Source organism: Vombatus ursinus, unplaced genomic scaffold (assembly GCF_900497805.2).
Source record: "Vombatus ursinus unplaced genomic scaffold, bare-nosed wombat genome assembly UNPS02014821.1, whole genome shotgun sequence".
NCBI classification, from domain to species: domain Eukaryota; kingdom Metazoa; phylum Chordata; class Mammalia; order Diprotodontia; family Vombatidae; genus Vombatus; species Vombatus ursinus.
Genome location: NW_020954599.1, coordinates 12,037,306 through 12,056,104, shown reverse-complemented (window position 1 = coordinate 12,056,104; position 18,799 = coordinate 12,037,306). Strand labels below are relative to the sequence as shown.

At 36.9% G+C, this 18,799-nt stretch overlaps 1 protein-coding gene across 2 annotated transcripts in view; it reads left to right on the top strand.

Annotated features, from left to right (window-relative positions):
* The window catches only part of TBCK (TBC1 domain containing kinase), a 256,604-nt gene that overhangs the window by 89,106 nt on the left and 148,699 nt on the right, over positions 1–18,799 (top strand). For both annotated transcript variants that reach the window (XM_027837556.1, XM_027837554.1), the window contains exons 15-19: positions 7,858–7,956; positions 10,737–10,799; positions 11,355–11,481; positions 12,874–12,924; positions 17,219–17,302. In XM_027837556.1, the coding sequence (XP_027693357.1) occupies positions 7,858–7,956; positions 10,737–10,799; positions 11,355–11,481; positions 12,874–12,924; positions 17,219–17,302 (424 nt within the window). The remainder of the gene's footprint in view (positions 1–7,857; positions 7,957–10,736; positions 10,800–11,354; positions 11,482–12,873; positions 12,925–17,218; positions 17,303–18,799) is intronic.

Genomic DNA, 18,799 nt, shown 5'->3' with positions numbered 1-18,799 from the left:
GCTTAATAAATGTGTATTGATTGATTGATTTTTCTGTGTGTGCATGTCTCTTTCTCTCTCTATATATGTATATATGTATGTGTGTGTGTATATATATGAGACAATCAATAAACATTTATGGGTGTGTATATACACCCATAAATGTTTATTGATTGTGTATATATAAGTACATTTAAATATGTTATATATTACACATACTGTTATACGCTATATTGTATGTTAATATATAATAACACATATAAAGTTATAATTATGTTTCTATATGTATACATAAACACACAATCGATTCTTGTCACTCACGGTAGTTGTACTCTATAAAGTTGCTATGAAGACTGAATTAGCAAATACTGAACCGGTTCCTCCTAGTGGAAATACAGGGTTAGGTTCCTATGACCTCTGGTCACAATGTTGACCGTAGCACATTCTAACTGATCTCATGTATAGATGGGCAGATTATCTCTTCCTTTTACATACCCTATTGTTGATTCATTAACACTGAACTCATGGCCAACGCACTGCAACTCATACCTGAACAGAGCTTTCCTAACACATGTATTTTTTCGGAAAGGCACTTCACAGTCTTCTGCACTCGATAGCACTTCAGCACTAAGTTTGGGGGCCATTTTAAACAACAAAATCTACAACAAAAAGCTCAAAATATGAACAAACGTGATACTTGATAAACTGCGTAAAGAATACTTATTTACAGTGTATATCACAGCTGAAATAAGGAGACAGACTGTTGTCTTGTTCACCCTCAGCTGGAAAGACGAGAATTGGGCAACTCAGATTTTTCACTGCTCTGCTTGTGTCTAAGAATGACTGGGAAAGAGCCACGAGTGTAGGCAAATTTGAAATATGGAAAATATAAATGATGAGGATTGACTGGAGAGAGAAAGAAGAGAAAGAGAGAGATGTAGATATTAATTAATTAATTTATATTTATGTATAAATGGAGTCAAAAAGACCTGAGTTCAGATCTAATCTTGAACACTTACTCATTGTGTGCCTGACCCTGCAAGTCACTTATTCTGTTTGCCTCAGTTTCCTCATCTGTAAAATGAGGATAATAATAGCAACTACCACCCTGAGTTGTTTTGAAGATCAAATGTGTTTGTATAGTGTTTAGCACAGTGCTTGGCCCATAATAAACACTATATAAATGTTAGCTGTTATTAATGAATTATGTATACATTGTACTGTAAAGCCTTGCTATGATACTGCCTTTGAGTTTCATGCTTAGAGGTAAAACCATCTTATGACATGCTTTTGGTATGTTTGTAACTGAATATCAAGATTAAGGCTGACATATACCTGTGTTACATCAAAATCTAATTTCTGTTAAATAATGTTATGCATAACAAGGTTTCATTGTGTGTACTTGTCTTTGTTTGATTCATGTGTCTGAATGAGATATCCTTCTAGACCAGTTCTGCTTAAACTTTTTCCACTTGCAACCCCTTTTCATGTTTCAACAGCATTTATTGGCATTGAATGGCCTGAGGGCATGCACTATGCAAAGTGCTCATGCTTTGTGTTCAGAACCAACACTGCAATGAAGTTGCATGATGCAGTATAGGCAAGTGCTGTCAGAAACACCTCGGATTCATTATGTGTGTGATTTTTAATTAATTTTTGGTCATTCTGCATTCAGAAACATTTTACTGTTACCAAATTTTTCATGACCCATGGTTTAAGAAGTACTGTTCTAGACCAAGAGTATTTGGCATTTCACAGGCGTGGCATTCTCCACCGTTAAAAGCTCAAACTTTCTGGGAGTTTGTAGAATGTCTTTGAGAGTTGCTGTGGCTGAAAACCTTGTCCTGTAGCCAGCCTGGAAATGAGCATCTCCAACCTTAATTAAGCTGATCCTCAGATAATAGATATACAGTCATTCCCTGGGACTCTAGGTGAAGTTCTTCCAACTTGGTTAGACCAAGCAGATCTTGGAGTCCTCTGGCATAACCTCCAAAAGCCCACATAATATCAAATTAGAACTTTACTAGAGAAATAAAATCAGTGACTAATAATCAAAGTATCAACTATTAGCGTCTTGGATATTTTTCTGTTTTGCATTCTGAACTTTAGTTAACTGAGTCTTAGAGATGCAGAAGGACTCTTAAGGATACTCAACAACCCTATTTTTATATAATATGAAGCTTTTATGATAATTTTTGAAGCAACCATTTAGGAATCCCTAACTGATACCTCCCCATCCCAAAAGCTGAACCAGAAATAGATGTGTAAAAGATTCTGGGGGAAAAAAGCTATAGTCAGACACAGCAAGACTGATCAGTTAACACACTGAAGAAGTCTGCGACTTTTTAACCATCTGCTTTATTACCAGAAGCATTCACTGACAACTCGGAGTTCACTACTGTCTCTGAATTCTGTTTCCTTGGCAATATACTGACAAATGATTCACTAATAGACAAGGAACTAAAAGTGATAATAAAAAAAAAACCCAAACCCTAGCATTTCCTTTGAGAGGCTAATAAAGAAAGTCTAAGATCGATATAACATCTTGTTCTATTCTAAGCCAAAATGTAGGATTTCAGCCTATTAATTTGTCTTCTGTAAGTATTTAGGACAAGGCCGTTTAATTATTCAGTCCTTGGACAGTGAGAATTCAGCCAATCAGTATTTGTCGAGACGAGACTTGAGGTAGGGAGACCACTTAGGACATTTATTTAGTAGTCCAGGCAAAAGGGGATGAAAGCCTGTACTAGAAAAATGACTGTGTGAGTAAAAAGAAAGGGATAAATGGGAGAGGTAGAAATGACAAAGTTAACAACGGATTGGATACGTAGAGTCAGAGAGAGTAAAGAATTGAAGATAATGCCAAAGTTGAGAGCCTCAGTGACTAGAAAGCTTGATGGTGACCTGGAGAGAAATAGGGATATTTGCTTGAGGCATGGGTTCAGGGGAAATGATAGTGAGTTACGCTTTGGACATACTGAGTTTGAGATGACTATAGGACCTGCCATTGAGAATGTCCAGTGGACTGTTGGATCTCAAAACTGCAACTCAGTCGGTTGATTGATCGATTAATTACTGAATATTCCCAGTAATAATAACTTAATAACTGATGCTTTGCTTTTAAAGGTTTGTAAAGTGCTTTAAACAATCAATATGCATTTAATAAGTTACATGCATGTTCCAGGCATTGTGCTCAGTGCCGAGGATAAAAGGATAAAGCTGAAATAATCCCTGCCCACAAGGAGCTTACATTCTATTGGAGGTGATGACATATGCATACATAAATTTTCACAAAATTTATGCAAAATAAATACAAGTTAATTTGGGGGGAATGGTACTAGTAGTGGCAGGATCAAAAAAATGTCTTACATGCCAAGTGGCTTTGAGAGAAAATCATGGAGGCAGAAGTAACAACAGTGTACATTTCAAACAACTCATGCAAGCCTGTACACATACACACACACACACACACACACACACGAATGTATACACGTATGCATGTATGCACAAACGTGTATGTACATGCATGTTTAGGTGTGGCCTGTGCGCATCTGTATGTAGACACGTGTGTATGCATGTATAGGTATGCGTGTTACGCGCATATACACACATATAATTTAATTTGATCCTTCCAGCAACCCTTTGAGGTAAGTACTATTATCATTGTGCAGATGAGGAAACTGAGGATTAGGAAAGCCTAGTGACCTGTCTGTGGTCACACAAGTAGTAACCACAGAAAGCAAGATCTGAAGCCCTGATGTTCCTGACTACACCTCCATCATTCTTTCCCTTATACTGTGCTGCCTTTAATTTGACCAGTATTGTGCAAAGGTCTTTTAGGGAATACAAGAAAATGACAATGCAGGGACCTTTTAATTGTCTTAGGTAACAAGGCAGATGTATAGAGAACAACTAAGAACAGTGCAAATTAGTATAATTAGTATAATTAGCAGTGTGAAAGATAGATACGTAGGCCAGGGGTTCTTAACCTTTGTGTATATGTGTCATGAACCCCTTTGTCATTCTGTCAAAGCCTTTGTCAGAAAAAAATGTTTTTAAATACATAAAACAATATACATATAATTAGAAAGGAAACCATAGGCTCCACATTATGAACTCCCGGATTAGAATGTGGGCAATAAAAATGAAGAAGGGGTAATTCTGAGAGAGAGTAAGCACTAAGAAGGCAGGAACAGTGGCTTTCTAAATTTTGTATCTTATCCCGTTGCAATGTTTTGCACACGATGTTGTTGTTATTTAGTTGTTTTTCTGTCGTGTCTACTCTTCATGACCCCATTTTGGGATTTTCTTGGCAAAGATACTTAAGTGATTTGCCATTTCCTTCTCCAGCTCATTTTGCAGATGAGAAAAGTGAGGCAAACAGGGTTAAGTAACTTGCTCAGGGTCACACAGCTAGTAAGAATATGAGGCCAGATTTGAACTCAGGAAGACTCATCTTCCTGACTCCAGGCCCCAGTGCTCTATCCACTGTGCCACCTAGCTCCCCTTTGCATACAGTAGTTCCTTTATAAATATTAGTTGAACTGCTGATGTTTCATTCAGTGATACGGATAATAGTGATGTGACAGATGGCAAAACATTTTCACTAATGAAGATGGTCTTAAGCTTATTAATTATAAAGCATTTATTATACACCTATTGTGTTTGTAGAACTTGTCTAGCCAGTGCAGAGAAAACATAGTACCTAACTTTTAAGGAATTTGTGATCTAATAGTACTTAAAAGTACTTTTTGATTTCAGAGGAGGAAGGGATCATAGAGAGCTTGGAAGGCTGAGAGAAGAGGTAGATGTAGGCTGGTCCTTGAAAAATGGATAGGAGGTGGATAGGTTGGGTGGAGGGAAGTACACTGAGCAAAAAAATGTGATTGTGAAGAGGATCATCATGTTTTCATGGGACATTGTTGGGGAATAGTGAGAAAGCTGAAGAGTTAGGTTGGTATACAGTAGGGAGCCAAGGTGAGTTTCTGACAGGGAAGTCATGGTGACAATAGTGTCTAAGGAAGATTAGCCTGCATGATTGATTGAGATGGAGGAATCAGGGTGTGGTGGCACAGAAAATGGAGAGGAAGAAACTTCTGGAGAGAAACATTGACATAGATTGGTTACAGAAGCATTATTAGAGTAAAAAGAGCCTCAAGGTTTAGAATCAAGAGACCTGAGTTTGAATTATGCCTCCGACTAGCCTTGTGACCATACACATGTCATTTAAGCTTTTGGATCTCAATTTCCACATCTGTAAGGTAGTGCTTGGACTGCATACGTGAGAGGAGGAGAACATTTCTTCACCCCTAAATTGCTATAATAATTTGAGTATGTTATTATGATTATGAGACCGAAAAGGATGAGTATGAAAAGACTCCAAGAATAGGAACTTCCATAACCAGAAGATAATTAGCATCATTGACACTGGGAGAAATAGGAAATAATAAGTTTGTTTTCAGGCATGCTGGTTTTGAGATAACGAGTCTTCTAAGCAGGAAAGAGCAGGTAAACAGTTGGAAATAAGGAGCAGTGAGAGGTCAAGTCTAGAGATACAGACTTGAGAGTTTTTCCCAAGGGGGTGATAGTTGAATCTATGGGATTTCAAAGGGCCAAAGACAGTCTTGGAGAGTACTCAAAGTATGAGAGAGTCTAAAGGAGTCGTTAAAGCAGACAGAGGAGGAGATACGAGAGGTAGAAGAACTTTAGGGTAGTATCATGGAAGCCAAAGATGAAGAGTTAGCAATGCCTTCTATTATTAAGAAACAATAAGTATCATCACTCTGATGGCAAATAGTGAAGAAGAATTAAGAAGCCTCTTGATGAAGGTGAAAGAAGAGAATTTAAAAGCTGGCTTGAAGCTTAACATCAGAAAAACTAATATCATGGCAACTGGTCCCATCACTTCCTGGCAAACAGAGGGAGAAGAAATGGAAGCAGTGTCAGATTTTATAGTCTTGGGCTCAAAGATTGCTTTAGACAGCAACTGTAGCCATGAAATTAAAAGATGCTTTCTCCTCGGAAGGAAAGCTATGGCAAATCTGGACAGCATACTAAAAAGTTATGGGTTTTCCAGTAGCAACGTATGGCTGTGAGACTATAAGGAAAGCTGAATGCCGCAGAATCAATGCTTTCAAATTGTGGTGCTGGAGAAGACTTTTGAGGGTCCCTTGGATAGCAAGGAGATCAAATCAGTCAATACTTAAAGAAATTAATTCAGACTATTCACTGGGAGGTCATATACTGAAGCTAAAATTTAAATACTTTGGCCACATGATGAGAAGACAGGACTTGTTGGAAACGAAACTGATTTGGGAAAGATTGAAGGCAAAAGGAGAAAGGGGTGGCAGAGGATGAGATGGATGGATAGTGTCATGGAAGCAATGAACATGAGCTTGGATACATTTCAGGAGATAGCAGATGATAGAAAGGTCTGGCAAGCTGTGGTCTGGGGCATGGGGGGGGAACCTATGGCCTTGAGCCCATATGTGGTCTTCTAGGTCCTTAAGTGCAGTCCTTTCACTGAATCAAACTTCACAGAACAAATTCCCTTAGTAAAAGGATTTGTTCTGTAAAACTTGGATTACACGACTGAACAACAACAACAAAGCATCATTCACAGTGGGCTGACTCCCTAATATGTGGATTGAATATATCATAAATTAATGATATAAGGGGACGACAGGAAAATTAGGTAAAAACACTTAAAGCAATATGGCATAGCCATTAGTATTTAGGGAAAAAAAATAGCAGGCAAACTACACTGGCTGGGAACCATTGATGCATTTATTAATCATCTCCCATGTTCAGAACGCTATACTAAGTAATGGAAATACAAGGATTAAAATGATATAGTTCCTGTCCTCAAGAAGATTATATTCTAGTAAGGTGATCCAAGAAATACAGTTTTTAAAAAAATAGGATAGTATTGGACAAGAGATCCGGACAAAGTGGACTAGGAAAATTTGAGTACTTTAATATGGTTACAAAAAGCAACATACCCATGCCCAGTGGTTGATGTAGCCAAGATTCAGTTATAGTTTGTGGAAACTAGAATTTATTACTCACCTACTATATGCCAGGCAGTGTAAGTTCCAAAGATGTGCCTGGGCAGTAGAGAGTTGAAGACATAAGTGGAATTATTGCTGCCCTCAAGGAACTTAAAATTCTATGGGGCACGATGACACATAAACATAAGGTTATGTACAAAATATGTATGTGCAAAACAAAAAGATACCAAACAGTTCCATGGTAATTTGGTGGGCAAGGCAGTGGCCCCTGGGACAATGAGGAAAGGCCTCATAGAAGAAGTTGCATTTTATTTGAACTTTGAAAGAAGTTGGAGATCCTTAGTGGCAGAGATGAGATGGGGGTATATCCAGATATGGGGGACAGCCTGTACAAAGGAGATGGCATGTTATATGTGAGAGTAGCAATAAGTGGAAATAGGAGGTTTGCCTATACATGGCAAAAATGTTCTCCTGTTAGCATTTTTACCCTCCTAGTTCCACCTTCCTTATATTTTCCTTCCATCCATCCTTGTTCATCCAGGATTATGCATGCAACTCAGTTTCCATTCAACAAATCTTTATTAAATACCTACTCTTTGCTGAACACTGAAAGTACCGAAAATCATACAGTGATATGGAAAGAGGAGGTATAAGAATAGGACAGCAAAAACTTTTCTGATCTGGTCACACATGGTTCTTTATTTGGTTCATAAATATCCATGGGTAATAACATCAGTAGTGCCATCGTCAAACACTAAGGGATTTGCTGAAGGTTAATGTCAGCATGATTGCATGTGTTTTCTGAACTGCCTTGGATGAAAGATAGAACTTGGTCATTTGAAACCTTTTTCATGTTTTCATTCCATAGGCTTATCCATACAAAAAAAATCAAATCTGGAAAGAAGCCAGAGTTGACATTCCTCCACTCATGAGAGGTTTAACCTGGGCTGCCCTCCTGGGAGTTGAGGTAAGAATAAAAGAGAAGAGAGGCAGGTGAGTAATTGAGACCGATCAGAAATTCCAGGAAAAGATAAAGGAGAAGAATAAAAAGACTGCTTATATTCTATCTATTTCAAGTTATTACAAGAGAACACTAAAACAGCAGAACAGATAGCATGTTGGCAGCTTATTTAAATTCATTGCATTTATGTCTGTCATTTCTGACTAGATCAGAATAGTTTAAATTAGGAGAAAAAAACAATTTCATAGAAAAGTAACAAAATCAAAGTTAGGATGGAATCCTTTAATTAGATTTACTTTGATATTGAATTTTTTATTAAGGAATTCTGTAAATTAAAAAAAAAATCTTGATTCCATTTTAGGATAGGTATTGTGGAATATTGGAATTAGGAAAACCTGGGTCAGATCTATATAAGTTCCATGACTCTAAGCAAGTTACTTAACCTCTCTTGGCTCAGTTTCCTTGTCTGCAGAATGAGAGGATTGAATTCAGTGGCTTCCAAAGACCCTTCCAACTTTAAGTCTAAGATTCTATGAAAATAATATATTTTTTTAAATGGAGTGTTTTAATCATTTTCTTCTCAAAAGCTTTATTTCTAAATAGAGACCATAGTGCTAGCCTTAAATCAAGAAGATCTCAGTTCAAACCCTCATTTGATACTTACTAGAAGTGAGACCTTGGGCAAGTCACTCAATCTCTCAGTCAATTAACTCTCTAGGACTTTATTATATTATGGAGGGGTTGTGATTTGTGTTGGTGAGGGGGGTTCCCATAGTAGGAGTTCTCTGTTGTTACAAAGTCACAGATTCTTCGTGTATTTGCATAATCTTATATATCTTAAAATAATGTAGAAAGTTAGGTTAGTGAAACAAACTGTACAAAATCTGCTTATTCCCAAATTAGTTCTCTTGTCTTTGACTAGATATGCTCTGTCACAATCCAGTTCACATTAGGCAAGGCTGCGCTGATACATTTTCAACGTTTCAGTGATTTAATTATGATAATGGAAAGATGAGAGGCAGCATACATCCTTCAAGGGTGTTTTTAATGTTAGGGGTTAGGCTATCTATAGTCAAATGGAAAAATGCTCTAAATCACTGTTGATTAGAGAAATGCAAATTAAAACAACTGAGGTACTACCTCAAACCTATCAGATTGGCTAATATGACAGAAATGGAAAATGACAAATGTTGGAAGACATATGGAAAAATTGAGACACTAATACTTTGTTGGTAAAATTGTAAACTAATCCAACCATTCTGGAGAGCAATTTGAACTATACCCAAAGGGCTATGAAACTGTGCATAACCTTTGACACAGCAATACCTCTGCTAGGTCTGTGTCCCAAAGAGAATCCAAAAAAAAAGGGGGGGGGGGGACACCTGTATGTACAAAAATATTTATGGGCTTTTTTTGGTGGCAAAGAATTGGAAATTGAGGAGATACCTATCGACTGGGGAATGGCTGAATAATTGTGGTATATGCTTGTGATGGAATATCATTATGCTGTAAGAAATGATGAGCAGGTGAACTTCAGAAAAATCTTGAAAGACTTGCATGGACTGATGCTGAGTTAAGTGAGCAGAGCCAGGAGAACTTTGTAAACAGAACAGCAATATTGTATCAGGATCAACTGTGAAAGATGTAGCTATTTTCAACACTCCAGTGATCTAAGACATTTCTGAAGGACTTAACGATGAAAAATACTGTCCCCCTCCAGAGAAAGAATTGATGGATTTCTGAATGCAAATTGAAGCCTACTTTTTCTTGGTTTGGAGTTTTTTGGTCTGTGTTTTCTTTCACAACATGGCTAATATGGAAATATGTTTTACATGGCTTCACGTGTATAATCTATATAAAATTGCTTGCCTTCTCAAAGAGGGGAGGAGAGGGAGGAAAAGAATTTAATTTTAAAAATAAAGTTAAAAAAATTTTGCATGTAATTAAGACATATTTAATGAAATAAAAATATTTTGGAGGAAAAAATAGGGGTTAGGAGGAAACAAAATTGGCACGAGTCAAAGTGATGGGCCAACTCACAATCAGACCTTTCTCTGATAGTCTTCCTGTCACCCTGTATACCTGCCTCTGTTGACCTCTTACTAGACCCATTGGTCACCTTCTTCCTACTTAGTCTTCACCCTCTTGGTGACCATCACCAATCTCCAATCTCCTCAAACATGGTATAGTATATATGACCCTGGAATCTTGGGGTCAGGAAAGACCCTAATTCAAGTTCCACTTCTGGTTGCTTATGAGCTGTGTGACCCTGGGCAAATCATTGTAATGCCTCTGGGCTTCAGTTTCTTCATCTATAAAATGAAGAAATTGGATTCCTTGGCCTCTAGGGTCTCTTCCTAATCTAAATTTATGATCCAAATGTCTGTCATTCTGGTTCCTCCCCTAAACTCTTGCTGATTCCCACTACCTCAAATGTACCTGCTGTCGTAGTTAATCATTAACATTATTTCATGCTTGGTCTGACAGACTCTCATCTAAGCATAGAGTGGGCTCTCTGGGTTCTGAGAAAAATTTAGTCTGAATTTGGGTTGGAGTCACCTGTCAAGATTAGGTATTTGTACCTGTGGGCAGAGTCTAACATGGTTCTGCACTTGGGTTTTATGGAGTTTGGAATGGTGATTCCTGTTTCCAAATGGGCAGGCATATTATAATATGCTTTTGAGAAACCTCTTTTAAATCTTCCTAAAGATAGCGTCCATCCATATGTTGATAACTAATTAAAAGTTTCTGGGAAATAATAGTACTTTTTTTCCCCATATTTTCAGGGCGCCATTCACGCCAAGTACGATGCCATCGACAAAGATACTCCAATTCCTACTGACCGACAAGTATGGCTTTATTCTTCGTACACAATCTGCAATGTTTCTGCCACATTTTTAAATCTTAGAAATCTATAAGGAAAAAAAAAAGCTCCTTCAAAAAATAGCAGTCAGACTCAAGCAATGCTATGAAACCAAGAACTTCTGTATTATTTAGAACAGAGCCAGAGAAAAATTTCCAAATTAATGAATTGGTTATTTTTTCCCTAAAAGTTATGTACCTTAAAGAGTCTTACTCTATTTTGAAAAGAACTTGAAAATTATGCTTTTGCACATATTAATAGTGGTACTGCATATCAGTATTATTGGCATACAATTATAATTATTTGTGATGGAATTATAATATTCAGAACCCAAAGTAGGTCTTTTCCTTTTGTCTCTTAAGTATAGGTCTTATTTCTTCAGAGTATTTGAGTAACGTACCCATACATATTCACTTTTTCTGTTTCTTAGAGATTACAAAGGTAGTTTGCCCTGAAATGCACATTCCTTTCCTTATTTGGGTGTTTATTAAGCATTGCTGTGATTACCCTAATTCTACCGCAAGGACTGACTGTTTTACAGATCGAAGTGGATATTCCACGCTGCCATCAGTATGACGAGTTGCTGTCATCCCCCGAAGGCCATGCTAAATTTAGGCGGGTGTTAAAGGCTTGGGTTGTTTCCCATCCAGATCTTGTATACTGGCAAGGTAAGGGGGTCAATTCTGATTATGTCAGCTGTTCTTAGAAAGCTCTGTAGTAAGTGTGACAGATGATAGCTAGAAAGAGGGGGAGAGGGAGAGGAGTGCAATCATTGAGCGCTTACTATGTACCAAACACCGTGCCAAGTGCTGGAAACACAAATATAAACAAAAAGAAAGACAGTCCTTGCTCTCAGGGAGCTTACATTCTGACAGAGGAAGACAACCCAGAAAAGAAAGCTGAAAAAATGAGGAAGGGGAAATGGGAGAGAGATAAGGTTTGTAGTCCAGTGATCCAGGAGTAGAACTAAGATAGAAGTGACCAGGCTAGCTAGCTGGGGCATTTCCTCAGATGGGCATTGGGCAGGAACTCACCAATTGGAGGAGGGGGACACAGGGACAGAGGCATTTCCAGGATAGAAAGCTACTTCGTTGGTAGTGGAAAAGACAAATGATTGGCAATTTTAGAAATTAAAATTCTAATATTTCAAAATGTATTAAAATAGTTCATCTATGACTTTTTAAAGTGTACAGAAGCTATAATTTTTTTCAGAATTCATTATAAGAACTTTTTCCTTCAGTTGGTGAAAACTTTGGTCAGTAGCCCAGCAAATGCAAACATGACAAATTATGGTACAAGTAACCAGCAATTCTATTAGAAAAATAAGATTCAATTCAATAAATATTTAAGCACCTACTGTGTGTCAGGCACTGGGCTAAATTCTGGAGATACAAACAAGAAAATACATGACAGTCCCTGCCCTCAAAGAGCTTATAATCTAAAGGGGAAAGAAAATACACAAAAGGAAGTTGAAGGGCGGGGGTTGGGGCTGATTTGGAACTGGGGGGGGGGGGTACCAGATGCAGAGACACGGCATTTACTGGAACCAAGCCAAGCACAGCTGCTCATGGAAAATGGGGTCACTGCCATATGGAAAATGGAGAGGTACCTCTCAAGTCTATAAAGGAAGGCTTTGGAAGTTTATTGCTCCAATCAGAGGGACAAACTAATTAAGGGAGTCAAGAAGGTGTGAAGTGTCTGAGTCAGTCTGCATGGTGATGAGCAGGGAGGGCGAGAGGAGGGGATGATGTTCCATGGAGTCAGACCAAGCAGAATAGCTGATGGAAAATGGGCAGGAATTGTTTTTCTTGTTTTTATATCTCCGGTGCCCATCACAGTACCTTATAAATAGTAAACATTTAATAAATGTGTATTGCATTGAATATTCCTTTACTGGTAGAGTGAAGAATATCTCAACACAATAATCATCAACTAATATGTATTTCCAGTTGAATGTATTAGGGATGTTTGTTCAGTTGAGTAAGTTTAGGTGAAGAGGATCATTATATATGCCTGTAATTCCATCAAACTGGATTTGTGAGTGTTCTTTTCCCTCGTAGGCCTTGATTCTCTCTGTGCTCCATTCCTGTATTTAAATTTCAACAATGAAGGTAAGCATCTTTATGGCTTGAATAATGTATTTGTAATTTTTAATACATTTGCATTGAGTTTCTCGCCTGTAAGTCTTTGCCATGTTGAAAGTTGCTATTAAATTACTGTGGCACTATTCCTCTAAAATATTGTAGTGTTCTGATAGAATTATTGTACTTGTCTAAGACCTTTTCTTATTGAGCAGTAAGTTATATAGATTTGTGGGAGAATATGGCCTAGACTCCTAAACTTTTGCAGTATACTATGTCATAAATAGGCCTTTTTGATGGGAACCTGCATGCAGAACCTAATTTCCTAGAAAGCTTTTAGGTATTTCACAGAATCTCAGAATTGGAAGGGCTCTCAGGAGCCATTTACTATAACACATATTTGAGCAAAAACTGATAAGCGAATTCAACTTTTCCTGGATTTTCAGTGAGAGGGGAAAACATTCAGGTAGCCCATTCTAGCTCAGAATGTAAGGAAATTTACCATCACATAAATCAAAAATCTACCTCTCTTCAGCTTTCACCTATTGTTGCTTGTTTTGCCCTTGGAGCCAATTCCTTTTACTCAACGGACTTTCAGATAGTTGAAAACAGGTATCATGTTCCCTCCTAAATCTTCTCTTTTTTCTGCAGGCTTGAAGTCTCTAGTTCATTCAGCCAGTCTTCACAGGATATGATCGTGAGGATGTTTACCATCCTAGTGGCTTTTCTTAGATGCTATCCAGAATAGCAACCTTAGATCAGAACTCAGTACTTAAGATATGGTCTGACCAGGACAAAACACAGTGCAGCTACGATCACATCATTAGTCTTGAACACTGCAACTCTCTTTCTCAGCCTGATTGCTTTGCTTTGTTGTCTGCTGCTCTCTCATTGTTGACTCATATTAAGTTTGCAAGCTATTAAAACCTTAAGATATTTTTTCAAAATTTTTGCAACAAGTATCTCTGATAAAGGCTTCATTTCTCAAATATGTAGAGAACTGAGTCAAATTTTTAAAATTACAAGTCATTCCCCAGTTGATAAATGGTCAAAAGATATGAATAAGCAGTTTTCAGGTGAAGAAATCAAAGTTATCCATAGTCGTATAAAAATGCTCTAAATCCCTATTGATTAGAGAAATTTAAATTAAAACAACTCTGAGGTACCATCTCACACCTATCAGACTGGCTAATATGATTGGCTGTTGGGGGGGATTTGGGAAAACTGGAACACTAGTGCACTGTTGTTGAGGTTATGAACTGATCCAACCATTCTGGAGAGCAATATGGAACTGTGTCCAATGGACTATAAAACTGTGCATATCCTTTGATCCATCAATATCACTTCTAGGTCTGTATCCCAAAGACATCCAAAAAAAGGGAAAAGACCCTATTTATACAAAAATATTTATAGTAGCTCTTTTTGTGGTAGCTAAGAGTTGGAAATCAAAGGGATACCCATTAGTTGGGGGATGGCTAAGCAAGCTGTGGTATTTGATTGTAATGGAATATCAGTGGGCTATGAGAAATGACAAGCAGAATGATTCAGAAAAATCTGGAAAGACTTACATGAACTGATGCATAGTGAAGTGAACAGAACCAGGAGAATGTTGTACACAGTAAGAGCAATATTTTTCGATGAAGAACTGTGAATGGTTTAGCTGTTCTCAGCAATACAATGATGTAAGACAATCCCAAAGGTCTAATGAAACACATTATCTGCCTTCTGAGAAAGAACTAATATTATTTGAATACAAACTGAAGCGTACTATTTTTCACTTTCTTTCTTTCATTTTTTTTCTTTTTTTTTTGAGCCTTGTACAAAATGACCAGTATGGAAATGTTTTACATAATTGCACATGTATAACCTATATTTGATTGCTTACCATCTCAGGGAGGGAGTGAGGGATAGAATTTGGAACTCAAAACTTTAAATAAAAGTTAAAAAAAATTTTAAAAAAATATTTTTTCAGACGAACATCTTTCTAGCCACTTTTGTTTTTATGCAATTGATTTTTCTAGCCCAAGTGTAAGTTGTTACATTTAGCTCTTTTAAATTCTACCTTATTAGATTCAGCAGAACAAGCCTGTCAAGGTCTTTTTGATTCCAATCTCTGTCATCTCTTGTGTTTGCTATCTTTCTCACAATTGTGTCATATCCATACTTGAAAGGTTTTATGCCTTGGACTTTATCCAAGTCATTGGTAAACATGGTAAATAACCCCAGGACGAGCACAGATTCCTGGGCCATTCCACTAGAGACTTTCCAAATTGATAGAACAATGGTTCTATCAATATCAATAGCTATTCCTTGAGTTCAGTCACTTACCAAGTTCTTAATCTCCCTTACTCTGTCTTTCCCCTAGGAACGGCATAAAAAGCTTTATCAAATGCTTTTCTCAAATAGATGTAGACTGTATTTACAACACTTCTCTGATCTAGACCTGTCATCTTATCCAAAAAAGGTTACACATGCATGACTTGTTCTTGAAAAAGTCAGATTCGGTCTTTATAATCATTGCTTCCTTTTCTGTAATCACTGATCACCCCTTTAAATCAAGGGTTCTTAAACCTAGGATCCATGACTTTAACATTTTAATAACTATTTCAATATAATTGCTTTCCTTTGCAATCCTATATATTTTATTGTTTGAATTTAATAACAGTATCCTGAGAAGGAATCCATAGATTTCAATAGATTTCCAATCGAGTCTATGACACTCACAAAAAAGAATAAGGACCCCTCTTTTAAACAACACATTTTAGAATTTTCCCAGTAAACAAAGTAAAACTTATTGGACTATAGTTTGAAGCATCTGTTGTAATTTTTTTTTTTTAATTTGGGAAATTTACTCTTCACCTTACTTTGCCTACTCCTTTCCAAGCACTGTGCGAAGTAGAAGGAGACAAAGACAAAAATGAAATTTTCCCTGCTTTCCCGGTTCCCGTCATTTTCACTTCAGTTGGTGAGAATTGGATCCTAAATAAAACTTGTCATATTAGTTCCTCTACTTTTTGAAAAATGAAATTGTCATTAAGGCAAATCAAGGAATTATTAGCTTAAGATGGAGAATTTGAATAGATGTTTGGATAATTGAAGTCCCTCCACCCCCATCACTACTCTAGAATGTCCCTTTGTGCCAAACGCATTATCTGTTTCCCAGATTCCTCATTGAGAGCATCCTTTTTCTGTATTCATAATCTGTAATTCATGATTGTGGGGGGAAGGACACTCTGGATATATAATTTCATTTGTTACCAATTTCCTGAAAGCCTTATTCCCTGCAACTCTCTCCTTAAACGTTCTGTCTAGTGACTCGATGCCCTTATAATTTGCCTAGTTTTAGGGGGATGCATTTCAGCTCTAACCTGGGGTATTCATGTTCCTGTAATTTGGGGTGGTAGCCAGTGAGGCACCCACTGTGATAGCATTTCCTTATGCCTCAAGTTCTTCACACATTTTATTGAGATGTAGCCTCTTCTTTTTTTCTTCTTTGTTAAAATTTATTTATTTATTTTTAGTTTTCAACATTCACTTCCATAAGATTTTGAGTTCCAAATTTTCTCCCTATCTCTCCCCTCTCCCCACTCCAAGATGGCGTGCAATTTGATATAGGCTCTACATGTACATTTTTTTTTTTTGGTGAGGCAGTTGGGGTTAACTGACTTGCCCAGGGTCACACAGCTAGTAAGTGTCAAGTGTCTGAGACTGGATTTGAACTCGGGTCCTCCTGACTCCAAAGCCAGAGCTCTATCTACTACATCACCTAGCTGCCCCTTTACATTCATATTGAAGCTATATTCACGTTAGTCATGTTGTAAAGAAGAATTGATGTAACCTCTTCTTAAGAGTTATTATCTATGTACACTCTGGAAGATTTTCACATATTTAACTTTAAGGAATTAACTTGCTTCCTATTATTTACATTGCCAGATATCAATATATGAAACTTCAAAGGAACCTATACAGGGATGCATTTTTGTTTAGTTTTTGTTTGTTTTTGCCACAGAAACTCCTTAAACACTACTAACTAGTATTCCTAGATTGCACATTTGTAGTGTACATTTCATATATATTATGGGGCATATATTAAGTCTCCTCGGGTTCATAGAGTTCATTGATAATAATCATCTGTAGCTTTAGGAATTTCCTCCTGTTGAAAGCATTTTATTTTTAGTTAAAAATAACACTTTGGACAAGAGTGATTTCAGTAATCTGAAACTCGAAAGGGTCAAGTATAATTATCTTTTTTGTTGAAAAGTCTTTGCCACTTTCAAGTCCCTTTATCTAATTTGTTATATGCCTTTTCCCAATTCTTTTTTAGCTCTTGCTTATGCTTGTATGTCTGCTTTTATTCCAAAATACCTGTATAACTTCTTTTTGAAAGACAACTCACATGTCATACAAGGTAAGTGAACAGCTTTCCTAATTTTTATTTATGGGTAAACAAAAATAATAATGATAGCTGATCCTTAATTAGAGCTCTAAAATTTACAAAACGCTATATGTATTTATGTATGTGCTGGAGAAAGAAATGGCAAACCATTCCAGTATCTTTGCCACAGAAAACCCTAATGGGGTCACAAAGGGTCAGACATGACTGAAACAACTGAACACATTTATGTATGTGTATGTTATATTGTATTATATTAAATTGTATTGTACTATATATTATATTAATTATTTCATAACAATCTTACTATAGCTATTATTTTCTTTATTTTACTAAGGTAACTACTGAATAATAAATTTGAGGGGTGGGGCATAGTAATTTTTGAAGACTGACTACTAAGCCATAAAAGGTTTACTGGTAGAAGTACCCACACTGATGAAATCATGTATCTTGAATTATTGAAGTATTTAATCAATGACCACTTATTTAACACTTATTGTGCACCAAATATCTGGGAACACAAAATCAAAAGCAAAACAGTTCCTGCCCTCAAGAAGCTTACGTTCAAATGGAGGCGACAACATAAGTGTGTGTGTGTGTGTGTGTGTGTGTGTGTGTATTACTATGTATAGAATATCAACAGAAGTCATTTACATATACAAAATGAATACAAAGTAGATTGTGAAAGGTGGGCACTTGTCAGTTGGGAGATTCAAGAAAGGCCTTTTTTAGAAGGAGATATTGAGTCTAGATAGGCGTCCAGTGCAAAGACATGAAGGTAGAATGTGGAGTTTTATATATGAGGAACAAACGTAGACCAGTGACTAGGTTTTGCAGAGAGAGGGAGGAAAAAAGGAGGGGAGAGGGGATTAAGCTCTTGCTCTGTGCTAGGGATCATGCTAAGCACTTAGTCCAGGATAGATCCAAATTTATGTAGCATTTTGACAGGTACAAAAATACTTTTCTTACATTATCTCATTCAACCTGACAGCTACCCTAAGAGACACATTCTGCAAGTATATCATCCTCATTTTGCAGATCAAAAAATTAAGTTACTTAGCCATGGTAATGTAATTATTATGTTTCACAGGCAGAATTCAAATCTGGGTCTCTCATAAATAGAAGTGCATCTAAAATTTAAAATCTTTTTAGGGCTTTCAAAGGACTGTGTGGTTTGGACATTGTTAATTATCATATGAATTCAGTTTAGTTCGAATAAAGAACCCTAGCCTGGAGATTTAAAAAGTATGTAGAAACTATTAAAATCTCACTATGTCTAACATTTCTAGACTTCAAAAACACATTTGACTTATTAGAGCAAACTGCTTCCTTAAAAGCCCTCTTCATACAAGTTGCTTTGCATGCATATGTTAAAATTATGCAAGATTTTACAACGAGAGGCAGAGATAATTTTTCGAGTTCAATATTCTCTTAAGTATCAAAATCAAGTGAAGTTTACAACAAATACACACACACACACACACACACACACACACACACACACACACACAC